The 16807-nt window shown below is 35.4% G+C and overlaps 1 protein-coding gene across 4 annotated transcripts in view; it reads left to right on the forward strand.

Annotated features, from left to right (window-relative positions):
* The window catches only part of NUP153 (nucleoporin 153), a 75015-nt gene that overhangs the window by 18922 nt on the left and 39286 nt on the right, over positions 1 to 16807 (forward strand). For all 4 annotated transcript variants that reach the window (XM_057554494.1, XM_007197167.3, XM_057554495.1 and 1 more), the window contains 4 exons: positions 1207 to 1432; positions 10767 to 11015; positions 11171 to 11310; positions 11392 to 11520. In XM_057554494.1, coding sequence (XP_057410477.1) covers positions 1207 to 1432; positions 10767 to 11015; positions 11171 to 11310; positions 11392 to 11520 — 744 coding nt within the window. The remainder of the gene's footprint in view (positions 1 to 1206; positions 1433 to 10766; positions 11016 to 11170; positions 11311 to 11391; positions 11521 to 16807) is intronic.

The following is a 16807-nucleotide window of genomic DNA, read 5'->3' on the forward strand; positions in this document are numbered from 1 at the left end:
ACTATTGACAGAATTTTTCAAGGCCTCTTTGTCTTGGGTTTGCTTTCAAGGTTTATGTGTTCTGCCTTAACTTTACTGTTTTTTTTGTACCTGCTGATTCATTCTTTCCCTTCCATGGCTTTCTCTCTGAAATCCTATTCTGTGAAGGGAATTGTTGCCTAAAACTGATTACCTCACCCGAGCTTGTTTCTGCTAACTTTTTTTCTCATTAGTAATAAAATTATCAGTGTATGTTTCTGTTAATATTTAGTAAGTTGTGAAGTGCTTTCACATTACTTCATTTGATCTTCATTATAATCCCTATCAGGTAATAGTAGGAGAGAGTGTTATTCTTCTTTTACCTAGAGTAAATCATAGTACAGCCTACCAACCTCTTAAGTCGATGCTTTTACTCTATCCTAGATATACCATAGCAGTTGTGTTTGTACTTGGGCAAGTTACTTAACTTCATTGTCTCTCTTCATCTGTAAAGTGGCACGGTTAAAACCAATTTCATAAGATTATTGTGAGGATTAAATTGAATAATATGTTGAAACTGCTGAGAACACTGTCTGTTCTGATGAATGTTAATAATGCTGGTAGTTGTTATACCACATCTTTTTCTCCCTTTAAAAGTTACTGTAATAAAATTCTTGGTTTTCAGGCAACATTTGATATAACAAAATTTTACCATCAAAAAAAAAAATCTTAAGATTATTTCTTGAGTTTATTATGTTGGATTAGTTGTCTTATTGCCTTTTAAAAAAATTCTCATTTTTATTTGTCTAAATTTTTGTTCTTAAAGAATGTGCAATAAAATATTTGAGGAAGCTATTGAAGGTATTTATTGCTTCTTTTAATATGCTGGGATCAAGATGGATGCCTTTTGTCTGGGATTATAACATTTTAGTACATATCTTATTACTAAATCTAAAATTTATATTGCTTAGTTGAAGACCTGTGGGAGTTTTTTAAAGATTAGAATAATATGGCCATTCGGGACAACTATTGGCTCATGGACATATGCATATGAAAGAAAGAAAAAAGTAGGAATTTCATAAAGTATAGAATTTGTACAATACATTACGTCAACATTAACTCACGTAACTGATTTTTAGGAAACTTTGTTGTAAACAGTTGTGTTTTGCTTGGCATGGCTTTCTTTAAATAGGTACTTATTTAAAAGATAAATTTCTAAAACTGCCTTACATGTTTTCCCCCCAACAGGGCATTCTCAGCAGGGTTACAGAATCTGTTAAGAATATTGTGCCAGGATGGCTACAAAGATACTTCCACAAGAATGAAGATGTATGTAGCTGCTCAACAGACACAAGAGAGGTGGCACAGTGGCCGGAAAATAGGGAAGATGACCATGTAATATACGCTGATGAGGAAAGCCCTAGCATTCATGATGGGAGAATCACTCCTGAGCCAACAGTCAGTAATACAGAAGGTAAATAGAATGTGGATATTTTGTTGTGAATGATAGGTTTTCATGCCTTAATTTAAAATATGTTTATGTTACCTGGCTATGGTAAATCTAATTGTGTAGTACAGAAACGATGTTGGAGGAGGGTGATGATCACCTTCAAATTAGAGATCTTTTTTATTTATCAGCTTTTTTGTTTATTAAGGGAGGCTGAAATACTGTATCAGTTGAGAGTGCAAGCTCTGCTGTTAGACTTTGGGTTTGAATTTTCATACCACCAATTGTTAGTCATGTGGCTTTGGTCAAGGTAATCTTTGTTCTCCTCTGCACCCTCAGAAATGGTTTTGAAAAAAGTAAAGGTGAAGCCCTTAGAGTAGGTCGTGGCACTAAAGGAGCAGCGTGGCAGTGCTTCCCACAGCACACGGACTTGGGTATGGTGTCACTGCAGTTGTCTCCTGTCCTCTGCAGCTAGCGCAGCTGGGCCACTTCATTAATCTTACCACTGAGTGACCCTGCATTTTAAATGCTTTTTTGGATCCATTTATGGCGTTTTTGTGGGGTGACAAGTATTAAATAGCTTCAGTGTAACCCATGAATGTGACATATTTGGGAATATTACTCTGTCATTTCACTTTATATATGTTTTACAGCTTTAGTGAGATGTACTTCGCATAACAATAGGACTCACCCATTTAAATTGTATAGTTCAGTGGGTTTTGGTATATACAGAGTTGTTCAGTCACCACAGTCAATTTTAGAACACTTTAATCACCATCCTTTCCTCCCCATCACCGCAAAATCCTATACCCATTAGTGGTCACTCCCCATCCCTACCCCTCCAGCCCTAGGCAACCGCCAATCTGTATACTGGACATTTCATATAAGTGGAATCATAAAATATGTGGTCTTTTGTAACTGGCTTCTTTCACTTAGCGTAATGTCTTCAAGGTTCATCCATGTCTTAGCATGTATCAGAACTTCCTTGTTATTGCCAGGTAATAGCTCATGGAATGGAGAAACTGCATTTTATTTATCCATTCATCCGTTGATGGACATTTGTGTTGTTTCTACTTTTTGGGTATTATGAACAGTGCCAATTTGAGTATTCCTATGCACGTTTTTGTGTGGATATGTTTTCTCTTGTTATATACCTAGGAGGAAAATTGCTGGGTCATCTGGTAATTTTACATTTTGAGGAAAAACTGTTTTTCTAAAGTGGCTACACCATCTTATCTTCCCACCAGCAGTGTATGAAGAATGCAATTTCTTTACAACCTCACAAATACTAATTTTCCTTTTTTAAAAAAACATAAATTGTACCTATTTTGGTAGACGTGAAGTGGTATCTCATTGTGTTGATTTGCATCTCCCTGATGACTAATAATGAGCATCTTTTCATGTTATTGGCCATTTATACATCTTTGGAGAAATGGCTATGCAGATCCCCCTTTTCCATTTTTAACTGGGTTATTTGTCTTTTTATAGTTGAATTGAAAGAGGTCTTTACGTATTCTGGATATAAGCCCTTACCTGTATATGATTTGCAAGTATTTTCTCCTATTCTGGCTTCTTGATTGTGTCCTTTGAAGCACAAAATTTTAAATTTTGATGAAGTCCAATTTATCCCTCAAGTATGTGTTTCTTTCAGTCTATGTATTTTTTCTTTCACTACATGTTTTGACTTACTTACAAAAATTTTTTCGAACTCTGTGAAATCCTGTCTTGCCTAAATAATTGATGTGGATATGTGCCTATTAATTTTGGTATACTTAGTAACTTATTTTCCTGCCTGGTTTGCTTATAGGGAAAACTAGTGAGGGTGAAATGGGCTGAAAGAGTGATTCTTATTTGGGAGAAATGGCAAATCTAAGTTTTCTTAGTGATATTCAGTTTGGCTTAGTCTTCAAATCCTTGCTTATTTTTATTAGAGTAACTTAGGGAGTTTTAATATCTGTATTGTTCAAGATTTCTTTCTAATATATTACGAGCAACCATCTTGAGATTTTATTTGGTAGATCTCTAAGGTGACTGCTTCTATTTTGCTCTCTTTTCTGGACATCAAATGGGATCACAGCTTCTCTCTTTCTTTTGACTGGAGACTTTTAGTGTGCAGCAGCATATAGCTACAGTGACTGAAACCTTCTTTTGCATCCTAGTGAGTATGCTTGTGGGGATTAACTAACTTGAAGAATTTAATTCAGGTGTGAGGTTAATGGCGTTTCTCATTTTACATCTGTGAAGTTCTTTTTTGTTTGTATTTTCATTGAAACTATGGAATTAATTCAGTGGTCTGCCAAGGTTAATTCCAACTTGGATTTTATTCATTACATTATTAGGTTTGTAAGGTAGCTTTTCTGTTATGTGTATGTTACACACACCTTTGTGAATAACTTCTAAATTTAAATTATTGTGGAAATTTTCAAACTACAAAAGTAAGGAGGGTAGTACAGTGAACCTCCATGTACCTGTTACCCAGCTTCAAAGACAACCAGCTTATGACTGACTTTGTTTTCTTTATTCCCACATCTATTCACCTACCTTCTCAGTCTAACTCCCTTGATTATTTAGAAGCAAATTATGAACAGCTTTCTGATATTAACTTCAAAAACTTGATGGCATTTTCCCTCTGTCTTGTCTAAGAGCTGACTCCTGCTCCTATCTTAAAATCTGTAAGTTCCAGGCAGTTCTCTTCTCACAATCTGCCTCCACCTTTCTCCAAGTATTTATTCAATAGTTGCAGTCACATAATGTGTGACTACAGTACTGTTGGTAACTCCCCAGTATGATGAATATAGATCTTACTAGATGTAGCAAATCAGTTTATGTTTACTCTGTGAAACATTACTCTTAAATTTGACAATGCATTCTCAAAACAACTTAGATATACTTGCTCTTAAAGTAGTGTAAAATTATCAAAAACTTAAAATAATTTAGTTATAACCGTCCTGAGTGTTGTTTACTAAATAGTAATTTTACCACTGTAACTTTTGTATTAATAGTAACTGGAGCTGGAGAGTATAGGACATTCTTCAAATAGCACAGTGCAGTACAACAATTATAGACTCTGTGGCCCGTTTCAGATCTGTTGTCTGCAGCTGTCTGCTTATATGTACCTCCTTGTACTGACTGTCTTAATGATGGTGAGCCATTAGGTGTCTAGATTTCTTCTGCTAGGTTAATGGAATGGATCAATGAGGAGAACCTCAAATAATATACATGTTAGATTTTTATTGATTCAGTAAGAGTTCAGGCCTCTGAGAGCCCCACAGTGGCATATCTAATATGCTAGTCAGCAGTAGATTGAAGTTGTAGACTACATTGGCTGATTGACACTATGTGATCATAGGTGTACTCTTAGAAACTGGGCATTTATGGCTGAGGTGAATCTGTAGATGATGTGGCCTTATTTAGTCTTATTATCCCAAAATGCATCCTTTATTGGGCCTGATTTGGAGGTTAAGGAAGCTCTGTAAATATAAAAAACTGGCATTGCTATTAGCAGCATACCTTCCAGTAGAAGTATATCATACTAGATTTCTTTTTTCTCTATAACTTCTGTATATACTAGACTTAGTAAATGTCTGCCAATATCTAGAAAGTTGTCCTATCACTTTTATCCTATAGGATAAACTGCTGTAGGGATGAGAGAATGGTAAGTAAAAAGCACTTTTAGGATATAACATACTACAAAATTAGAATACTTAATACTCTAAGAAACATTTCAGCCTATATGTGTATGAATCCTGACTGCAGAGAAATTGAAATATGATAATCTTTAGATGCCAGTAGGTTTAAATGCCAATACCAGTAGATTTCGAAGCTCCAGCCAGTTTCTGTCTTAACTTGAGCAAGCTTGATAAGAAATTATTACATATACATTAAATTCTAATTCCCCATTCCCCCTCCCCCCCCAGCCCCTGGCAAACACCATTGTAGTTTCCCTATGACTTTGACTACATACCTCATATGAGTAGAATCATACAGTAATTAATCTTTTGTGACTGACTTATTTCACTTAGCAGAATGTCTTCAAAGTTCATTCACATTATTGTAGCATATATCAGAATTTATTTCCTTTTTAAGGCTGAAGAATATTCACTGTATGTATTTACCACATTTACTTATTCATCTGTTGATGGACACTTAACCTTACTTCCACCTTTGGCTCTTGTGAATAATGCTGTTAGGAACATGGTTGTACACATCTCTTTGAGACTCTCCTTTCAGTTCTTTTGGATATATACCCAGAAGTGGAATTGCTGGGTCACATGGTAATTCTATTTTTAATTTTTTGAGGAACCACCATACTGTTTTCCACAATGGCCGCACGCATTGTACGTTTCCTATCAACAGTGCGCAAGGTTTCTAGCCTCTCCACATCCATGCCAACATTACTTTCTTTTGTTTCTGATAGTAGCTGTCCTATTGAGTGTGAAGTGGTATCTCATTGTGGTTTTGATTTGCATTTTTCTGATGATTAGTGATGCTGAACATCTTTTCATATGCTTGTTGGCTGTTTGTATATCATCTTTGGAGAAATGTCTCTTCAAGTCCTTTGCCCAGTTTTTAATCAGGTTATTTGATTTGTTGTTGTTATTGTTGTTGAGTTGTAGGAGTCCTTTATATGTTCTAGATATTAACCCCTTATCATATATATGATTTTCAAACATTTTCTACCATTCTGTAAGTTGCCTTTTTACTCTTGATTGTGTCTTAGTGCACAAAAGTTTTTAAGTTTTATATAGTCCCACATGTCTTTTTTCTTTTGTTGCCTGTCATATCTAAGAAATCACTGCCAAGACTAATGTCTTGAAGCTTTTCTCTGTTTTTTTTTCCTATAAGTTTTATAGTTTTGGGTCTTACGTTAGGTCTTTAAAACAGTTTGTGTTTATTTTTGTATGTAGTGTAAGATAAGGGTCCAGTTTCCTTCTTTTGCCTGTGGGTATCCAGTTTTCCCAAAATTATTTGTTGAAGAGACTGTCCTTTCCCCATTCATTGACTGGTCTTGGCACTGTGTCAAGGATCATTTGACCATGTATGCAAGGGTTTATTTCTGGGTTCTCTATTCTTTTCCATTGGTCTACCTGTCTGTCTTTATGCCAGCAGCACACTTTTGATTACTGTTTTGTAATAAGTTTTTGAAATCAGGAAGTGTGAGATCTCCAGTGTTGTTGTTCTTTTTCAAGATTTTCTTGGTTACAAGTGGTCCCTTGAGATTCCATAGGAATTTTAGGATGGATTTTTCTATTTTGTCAAAAAAAAGTCATTGGTTTTTTTTAAAGGAATTGTATTGAATCTGCAGATCACTTTGGGTAGTATTGACATTTTAACAACATGAGGTATTCCAACCTAAGAACATGGGATGTCCTTCCATTTATTTACATCTTCTTAAATTTCTTTCAGCAATGTTTTGTAGTTTTCATCATGCAAGTCTTTCACTTCCTTCCTTAGTTAATTCCTAAGTGTTTTATTCTTTTTGAAGCTATTAATAATGGAATCATTTTCTTTACTTTTTAGATTGTTCATTGTTAGTGTATGGAAACAAAACTGATTTTTGTATGTTGATTTTGTATTCTACTTTGCCGAATTTGTTTATTCTAACACTTCTTTTCGGTGGAATATTTAGGGATTTCTGCGTATAAGATATACCATTTGAAAACATGATTTTACTTCTTCCCTTCCAATTTGGATGAATTTAGTTTCTTTTTCTTGCCTTATTACTCTAGCTAGAGTTTCCAATCCTGTGTTAAATAGAAGTGGGGAAAGCAGGCATTCTTATCTTATTCCTGATCTTGGAGGAAAATCAGTCTTTTACCATTAGGTATGATGTTAGCTGTTAGTTTTTCACATATATGGCTTTTGTTATGTTGATGTTTCCTTCTAGTCTTATTCGAGTGTTTCTGTCTGCACTTTTTTTTATATATATAATAGCACTTTGAAACTAAATAATCCAGAATTGTTTTGCATTGCTTAAGCTGGTAAATAGTTTTGAAAGGCAAACTTTTAGAAAGATAGTATTGATACATAGAAGAAGATTACAGAGTAATTTCAAGTAGCAAATACAGTCAAGCAACACAGTAAAGAATAGCAGACTCTTCTTACTCATTGGGGACAGTTAATGTAGGGATGCAAGGAATCAATCGTTAGGGAATTGTTAGTATAATTTAGCACGTTAATAGGTGAAATGAGGTTGTAAATTGTTTCTTTCAGGTAGATACTAAATAGGCATTTGCTGAAACTTAAAAATATATTGTTCTTTATTTCTACTTGGAATATGGAAACCACTGCTTAGTATGTCAGTCGTCCACAGGCCAGAAAGCATGTGTCATGGTGAAACAATAGAAACATTTTTTTTAAATGTGATTTTTCAAGTGATTTTTTACTAAATTATCATTTTGTAGAATATGGGTGGAGATTCTGGGTACTGTTGTCTTCCTCTGAGAAGTATTGATTCTTGTTTCAGAAAGCAGTTGTTACTGAATGATCATTTTGAACTCTTACATAGTTTTATGTTTTATTAATGTCCATCTGTGGAAAATCCAAGGTGTGTGTTAAGTCCCCTAAAGTGGCAGAATTTAGCCTCCAAACTCTGTCTCCTCTGTGGCTTTTTAGGTGGGTTTACAGCAGGTCTTGTTCTAGGACATGGCCCTTAGTCTCAAGGGAAAGCTCTTCTGGTATCTCAGCTGAATGCCAGGGATTTAAGGAGGTGTTTAATGGGACCTTTAAATTCTGGCAGTCTTGGAACTTCACTGTCCTCAGCACTGCTTTTTTTCCCTAGCACCGATCAACCTTCTAGTAGCTGTTTTCTCAATTTCATAGCAGCTGCTATTTGGTAAACCTTAGGTGGTCTTGCTCTGTGTATGTATAGCCCGTCCACGCTCTGGACACTCCTGTGTAGACTTCTGGAGGCCCCTTCCTGTGTAGTTTTCTACTGTCCAATGCCCTTAGTTCTGATTTCTGCCTACTGTATTTTGCTTTGACTCCAACTCTCTTTGCCAGGTCTGGAAATGTTCCTAGACAGCTGGGTAGTGATAGGGCTCACTGTGAGTTTTTCTTGTCCATTTTCTGTTGTCTGAAAGTTATTATCGCATATATATTGTCCATTTTTATAGTTATTTACAGTAAGAAGGGCTAGTCTAGGGCCCCACTTATTCCAGCCTAACTGGAAGAGAGTCTTTTGGAAACTTGACAAATGATTCTAAAGTTCTTAAAAATACACCTGAAAATGAATAGAGAAAGCCTGAAAAAGAGTAAGGGAAATGTGATGTAAGTCAGAGTAACTTTTACAGGCATTAAATGTGTTACAAAGCTATAGGATTTAAAACATTATGGTACTGGTATAGATAATATATCATTGGGGAAGGCCTCTTAGAATTTACTATGTGGTAGTGGTGGCTTCTCGATCAGTGAGGAAAAGATGGCTTACTTAAGAAGATTGTTTTAGAATATAAACAGACTAACCATTTGGAAAACAGTGAAACTAAATCATTCCCTCACTACTTCATCATAACTGATTCCATATGGAGTCGAGATTAAACATTATATTGAAATAAAAGCAATACTACCAAAAAGAAGAGAGTAAAATTTTTTATTTCTTAGTCTTGGAACGGTAGAAGTCTCTGTTAAAATACATGTTATTTTCTGTATTACAAAGGACACCATCAAAAAAATAATGGTTTCAACCAACAGTGAAAAAAATTAGTTGTGATATTTCAGATCATGTCACACTAATATTACTGATCAAAAAGAAACTAGATTGGACTAATTTTATTAGCAAGATAAACTATATCAATGAGCACTTAACAGAAGAAATATAAGTGACCAATGAATAGGGAAGGGTGCTCAATATGTCATTTAAATAAATTCAGATAGTAATGATGCCACTGGACACAGTAGATTGACAGAAATCAGAAAAGGTTATTATTATCCAGTATTGGAGAGCATGGGGGAAATATACATTGTCATTTACTATTTATGCAGTATAGCTTAACAGAAAACCTTTGGATCCACAGTATCTCTCATAAGCAAAAGTGAGTATGTACTCTGATCCAGTATGACAGGGCAGTTCCACAAATTATTGTTTATCCATTGATTCTCAGGATACCTTGCACTACTTAGGCTGCTTTATGAGCCCAATTTCAGACTTAACAGAGTCAGATTTTTTGTGGGTCACTTAGGCATATTTCTTAAATAATTTCTCCTCATGTTTCTTTTACATATTTAAAGAACCATGGATTTATCCAAAAAGAATACAAAGTCTGCAAATATAAGTGCTTGTATGTTTGATAGAATATTGAGAAAACAATTACATAAATAATTATGCTAAATCAGTCTGATAAAATAGAATGTGGTCTTCACATGGAATGTGCTCTGTATGTGGAGACAAAATTATATGATAAATGAAAAAAAAACAAGTCACAGAACATAATGCATAAGCATGATTATGTGATTAGGGAAAATGTGTATGCATATAGAATGAGAGGATATACAAATTTTTTTGAGATATAATTGATTTACAGTATTATATGTTTCAGATGTACAACATAGTGATTCACAATTTTTAAAGGTTATTCTCCCTTTATCGTTATTGTAAAATATTGCTTGTATTCCCTGTGCTGTACAACAAATATGTCCTTGTAGGTTATACATTTTGTATGTAGTAGTTTGTATCTCTTACTATCCCTACCCCTGTCTTGTGCCCACCCACTTCTCTCTCTCTCCACTGGTAACTACTAGTTTGTTCTCTGTGAGTCTGTTTCTTTTTTGTAATATTCATTAGTTCTATTTTTTTAGATTCCTCATGTAAGTGATATCATACACTGTTTGCCATTCGCTGACTTATTTCACTAAGCATAATACTCTCTAATACTCTCCACGTCCATCCATGTTGATGCAAAATGGCAAAATTTCATTCTTTTTTTATTGACTGAATAGTATTCCATTAGAGGATATACAAATTTAATAGGTGTTGTTTCTGGAGGGATGGACTTACCTTTTTGTTTTATGACTTTCTTATATAGCTTTTTTGCTTTTATTTTTCCATGAGCAGATTTTATTGTTTTTTTCTTTCTTATTGAGCATGTTTTATAATACCAATTCAAGGGAAATCAAGAACCTTGTACTTTTAGAAGTGTATTTGATAATGAAGTATATTTTGACACTAGGTTAGGTAAATTTCAGTTAGTTGAAACTTTGGCTAAAGAATATCTTAAATTGGGCTTTTGGGAGGCTTCAGTGTTTTGAATTGAAGCTATATTTATTATACAGTATATTTTCTTGAAACAAACACTGTTTTGTTTTGACAGTGTATTGCTTTTTCTAACTTGAGTATTCATAATATTAATGCTTTTCTTTTAAGAACCCTCAACAACTAGTACTGCTTCAAATTATCCGGATGTATTAACAAGGCCTTCTCTTCATCGGAGCCATCTGAATTTCTCCATGTTGGAATCTTCTGCGTTACACTGTCAGCCCTCCACATCTTCGGCATTCCCAATTGGCAGTTCTGGATTTTCCCTCGTAAAGGAAATTAAAGATTCTACCTCTCAGCATGATGATGATAACATCTCAACCACCAGTGGTTTTTCTTCAAGAGCTTCTGATAAAGGTATTCTTGGCATTTGGTAGTATATAATTTTGGTAGTAAAAATAAATTTCACGGGATAATTTTTTCTAACTTGGTTGTCATTTTCATTTTCTATTTATAAAAATATAGGCCTTGTAATTAGTGGCATTACTATGCATTGCATATTTTTGTTTCAGATATAGCTGTTTCAAAGAACACTTCAGTGCCACCTCTGTGGTCCCCAGAGGCTGAACGTTCTCATTCACTCTCACAGCACACTGCCACCAGCTCAAAAAAACCAGCATTCAACTTGTCTGCCTTTGGAACACTTTCTCCTGTGAGTACTCATTTGATTTGATTTAACCACATTAGTTTTGAGTGTTTATTGCTTATAATTTATCATTATGTTTTTGTGCAGTCACTTGGGAATTCTTCAGTTCTTAAAACAAGTCAGCTTGGAGATTCTCCTTTTTACCCTGGAAAAACGACATACGGTGGGGCAGCAGCTGCTGTAAGACAGCCTAAACTACAAAACACACCCTATCAGGTTGGTTTGAATAGGAGGAGGATTTGTAACCATTTTTTTTTTTATAATCAATAAGTAACTATTGGTACTCAAATAGAGTTTTGGTTTAGTTATTCTTTGGTGAAATGATAGAACTCTGGATTACATTCTTTTCATTTAGGGGCTATATTAATATTATTTGAGACCTAAGGGAACATTTTATACATTATTTGTGATTTATTTATTCATTCATTCACTCATTCATTCATTCATTTATTTATTTATGGCTCTGTTGGGTTTTTGTTGCTGCGCGTGGGCTTTCTCTAGTTGCGGTGTGTGGGCTTCTCATTGCGGTGGCTTCTCTTGTTGCGGAACACGGGTTCTAGGTGTGTGGGCTTCAGTAGTTGCAGCACGCAGGCTCAATAGTTGTGGCATGTGGGCCCTAGAGTGCGCAGGTTTCAGTAGTTGTGGCTTGCGGGCTCTAGAGCGCAGGCTCAGTAGTTGTGGTGCACGGGCTTAGGTGCTCTGTGGCATGTGGAATCTTCCCCAGCCAGGGATCAAACCTGTGTCTGCTGCATTGGCAGGTGGATTCTTTTTTTTTAATTTATGTATTTTTTGGCTGCGTTCGGTCTTTGTTGCTGCGCGCAGGCTTTCTCGAGTTGCGGCAAGCGGGGGCTGCTCTTCGTTGCGGTGCACGGGCTTCCCATTGTGGTGGCTTCTCTTGTTGCGGAGCACGGGCTCTAGGCATGTGGGCTTCAGTAGTTGTGACTCACAGGCTCTAGAGTGCAGGCTCTGTAGTTGTGGCGCACAGGCTTAGTTGCTCCGTGGCATGTGGGATCTTCCCAGACCAGGGCTCAAACCTGTGTCGCTTGCGTTAGCAGGCAGATCATTAACCACTGCACCACCAGGGAAGTCCCTGTGTGTGTGTTTTAGGAAGTAGGATGATTAATTCCTTTTTTAAAAAATTGAGGTATAATTTACATGTAGTAAAATTTGCCCTTTCCACAGTATTTGAATTTTAACTGAACACATACAGTTGAGTAACCACTTCTGCAATCAACATACTGAATAAACATTTCCATCACCCCAGAATATTACCTTGTGCATCTCTGTAGTCAGCCCTTCTTCCTACTTCTACCTCTTGGCAACCACTTATCTGTTTTCTTTCCCTGTAGTTTTGTTTTTTCCCAGGATGTCATAAATTTAATCACATACTATGTAGTTTTCTGAATGTGGCTTATTCTGCTTAGCATGATGTATTTAAGATCAGTCTCTGTATTTGCATATATCAATAGTTCCTTTTTATTGCTGAGTTATTGTTTATCTGCTCACCAGTGAAAGGATGCTTGGGTTGTTTCTAATTTTTGTCCATTGTGAATAAAGCTGCTATAAACATTAATTTTCATTTCTCTTGGGTAAATACCTAGAAGTTGGACTGCTGAGTCACATGGTAAATATACATTAATTTTATAATAAACCACGAAGGTGTTTTCCAAAGTGGCTGCTACCACTTTGCATTCTCACCGGTATTATAAGTGTGTTCTGGTCAGCACTTGTTATCATCAGTGTTTTGTTTATTTCAGGCATTCTAATAGGCATGTAGTGATAACTCCAACTCACTGTGGTTTTGCATTTCCCTGATGACTAATGATGATGGGCATCTTTTCATGTGCTTATTTACCATCAGTATATCTTAGGTGAAGTACCTGTTCAAATCTTACTGCTCATTAAAAAAAAATCTAAAAACATTTTTCACTGAGTTATAATTAATATAGAATATTAGTTTTAGATGTGCAACATAGTGATTTGATATTTTTATACATTATGAAACAACTGTATTAAGACCAGTTACCATCCATCACCATACAAAGTTGTTAAAATATTACTGACTATATTCCTTGTGTGTACATTACATCCCTGTGACTTATTTATTTTATAGCTGGCGTGTACACCTATTAACCCCCTTCACCTATTTTGTCTGTCCCTTTTGCCCATTTTTAAAAAAAAAATTTTTCTTATTAGTGAGTTTTGAGAGTTCATTATTCAAGATGTAAGTCCTTTATTAGATATATGTTTTGCAAATATTTTCTCCCATTCTCTGGCTTGGCTTAACAATATCTTGTCAAGAGAAGTTTTTACTTTTGATGACATTCAGCATATTGTTTTTTCTTCCTTTTATGGTTCGTGCTTTTGGTGTCATATCTAAGAAATTTTTGCCTAACCCAAGGTCACAGAGACTTTCTTCTGTTTTCTTTTAGAAGCTTTATAGTTTCAGGTTTTAATTTAGATCTGTGATTCATTTTGAGGTAAAATTTTTGTGTGTGGTATGAGATGTGGATCAAGATTCATTTTTTTAACATATGGATTTTCATTTTTTCTAGTCCTATTTGTTGATAAGACTGTACTTTCTCCATTGAATTGCCTTTGCACCTTTTATGAAAATCAGTTGACCATATATGTGGCTCTTTCTGGACTTTCTGTTCTTTTCCATTGATGTGTGTGTGTGCGCGTGCACACGTATATATATATATATATATATATGCATGTATCTGTATATATATATCTATCTTTTGTCAACACTATCCTTTTGTCTTGATTACTATATCTTTATATTAAGTCTTGAAATCAAGTAATCTGAGTCTTCCAAACCCCCCTGCCCCCGCCCAAGATTGTTTTGGCTTTCCTAGTTCCTTTACTTTTTCATAATTTTAGAATTACCTTATCAGTTTCCACAGATCTGCTGGGATTCTGATTGTGATTGCATTGAATCTAAAGATCAATTTGAGGAGAATATACATCTTAACAAAATTGAGTCTTCCAATCAGTGAACACAGTATGTCTCTCCATTATATAGGTCTTTTTATTTCTTTCATCAGTGTTTTGTAGTATTCATCACACAGACCTTGCACATATTTTGTTGGATGAATACCTAAGTATTTTATGTTATTCGGTATTAGTCAACAATAAATAGCCTGAATAGTCTATTCAGTAAATTGAATTCATAGTTAAAGTACTTTCCACCAAAGAGAACTTCAAGCCCAGATAGCTTCCGTGGCAAATTCTACCAAACATTTAAGAAAAAAATAATACCAATTTTATACAAACTTTTCCATACAATAGGAAGGCATACTTCCCAACACATTTATGAGGCCAACATTACCCTGATATTAAACTGGACAAAGACATTACAAGAACTCTACAAACCAGTATTTCTCATGAATTACCTACACAAGCCTTTTCAACAGATATTTGCAAATTGCACCCAGTATATATAAAAAGGATACTACATTATGATCAAGTGGGGTTTATCCTGGGAATGCAAGGTTTGCTCAACATTTGAAAATTAATGTGATCTACCATGGAAACAAGCTAAAGAATAAAAAATGAACATCTCCACAGATACATAAAACACATTTGACAAAATCGAACATCCATTCATGATAAAAATTTTCAGTGACCTAGGAATAGACGGGAAGCTACTCAACCTGATAAATTTTATCTACGGAAAATCTTCGGCTAGCATCATACTCATCGTGAAAGCTTAGTATTTTCTTCCTAAGATCAGGAAGAGAACAAGGATGTCTGCTATCACCGCTACTGATCAGTGTTGTGCTGCAAGTCCTAGCCAAAGCAAGAATACAGAAATACAAGGCACCCTGATTAGAAAGGAAGAAGTAAAAATGACTCCTATTCATAGACAACGTGCTTATCTACATAGAAAACCTTAAGAAACGCCAAAAAAAGGTTGTCAGAACTTACAAATGAGTTTAGCAAGGTCACAGAATAAAGGTCAACATACAAAATCAGCTGTATTTACATACATATATTAACAGAACAATTGGAAATTGATAAATTTTTTAAAAACATCAATTTAAGGTAAATTGCATCATTCTGTGCTTTGTCCCAAGAGTTACTTGATCATAAAAATCCGGTTTCATGTGTATGTTGTCGTGGTGCTTACATTACAGGTTTTGACCTTTTAAAGATGGAGGTGTAATAATACTTTAAGCCTGTAGGCTTTTGGGAGGCTTTTGGAGAGGGAGATCCATTTGAAGGTGACAGTCCATGATATAGAAGTGACACAGAAGCAAGTGTATATGAAGATTGTGTCTTGTCCTTAGGAGTAGTTTCTTTCCTAAGTAGAGGATGCTTCTATATGTAATTATCAGTAATTGTGAGTCTTATTTCTGAGTGTGTTCTTCATGAAGGGCAATATTTTGTTACTTAAAGTGTTAACTGGATGTTGGAGTTACACAGGGAGTTTTTTCTAGAGCTTAAACTGGATCATATTACTCTTTTTCACAAAATTTTTACAGTTAAAATAGTTCAGCGTGTATTAGAAGATAAGATGAAGCATGCCTGTGATTCATGGAATAGTCCAAGTCAGAGCATATTTCTGCTACTTCCTCCTCTGTTTCTTGTATCAAATCCTATACTTTTTAATGCTGAGTCCTGACATACCCTTAGAATCCTTGTCAGCATGAGCTTCCAACTGTTCACCATTGATATTTGGGGTTAAATCTATTTCCTATTCCTTTCCTAGGGTGTTAGAGCTGGGAGGTATATTAAAGATTCTCTAATTCAGTTCCATTTTATTGATTTGTGAGTTGAGGCCCTGAGAGGCCAGTGACCAGCAGAATCCAATGACAGGCTGTCATGTTTTCCCCGAGGATTTTAATGTTGCCTCATGTTTGCCAAAGCCTCTGGCCTGAACAGCAATCCTAAACAGTGCACCAAGTTCTTAATAAAACTAACGTAGAATATTGCAGCTACTCTGAAAATAAAATGAATATTGGTATCAGATAGAGAAACTTATTTAAAGTAGTTATTATGATTCAATTTTTCAGATATTATGAGCTATTTATAGAAACTGAGTTATATTTTGATTGTGAGCATATATCTTCTTTTATATTAAGCATTTCCAGACTACATTTGTGGTAGTCACTTGGATGTTTTGTGGTAGTCACTTGGCTATTGGAATGTTATAATGCGTTCATGACAAAAGGAAGTGTTTCTATTAGAATTTGTAAACATTGCTTGTGTGTTAAAGGGTACATGTCTATTCTTTTTTTTTTTTTTTTTTTTAATGAGGATCTTGAATCAGATGCGTATGTTTTGATTGATTGATTGATTGATTGATTTTGGCTGTGTTGGGTCTTCGTTTCTGTGCGAGGGCTTTCTCCAGTTGTGGCAAGCGGGGGCCACTCTTCATCGCGATGCGCGGGCCTCTCTCGTTGCGGAGCACAGGCTCCAGACGCGCAGGCTCAGCAGTTGTGGCTCACGGGCCCAGCCGCTCTGCGACATGTGGGATCTTCCCAGGCCAGGGCTC

The sequence above is a fragment of the Balaenoptera acutorostrata genome, chromosome 10 (genome assembly GCF_949987535.1).
Source record: "Balaenoptera acutorostrata chromosome 10, mBalAcu1.1, whole genome shotgun sequence".
Taxonomy (NCBI): domain Eukaryota; kingdom Metazoa; phylum Chordata; class Mammalia; order Artiodactyla; family Balaenopteridae; genus Balaenoptera; species Balaenoptera acutorostrata.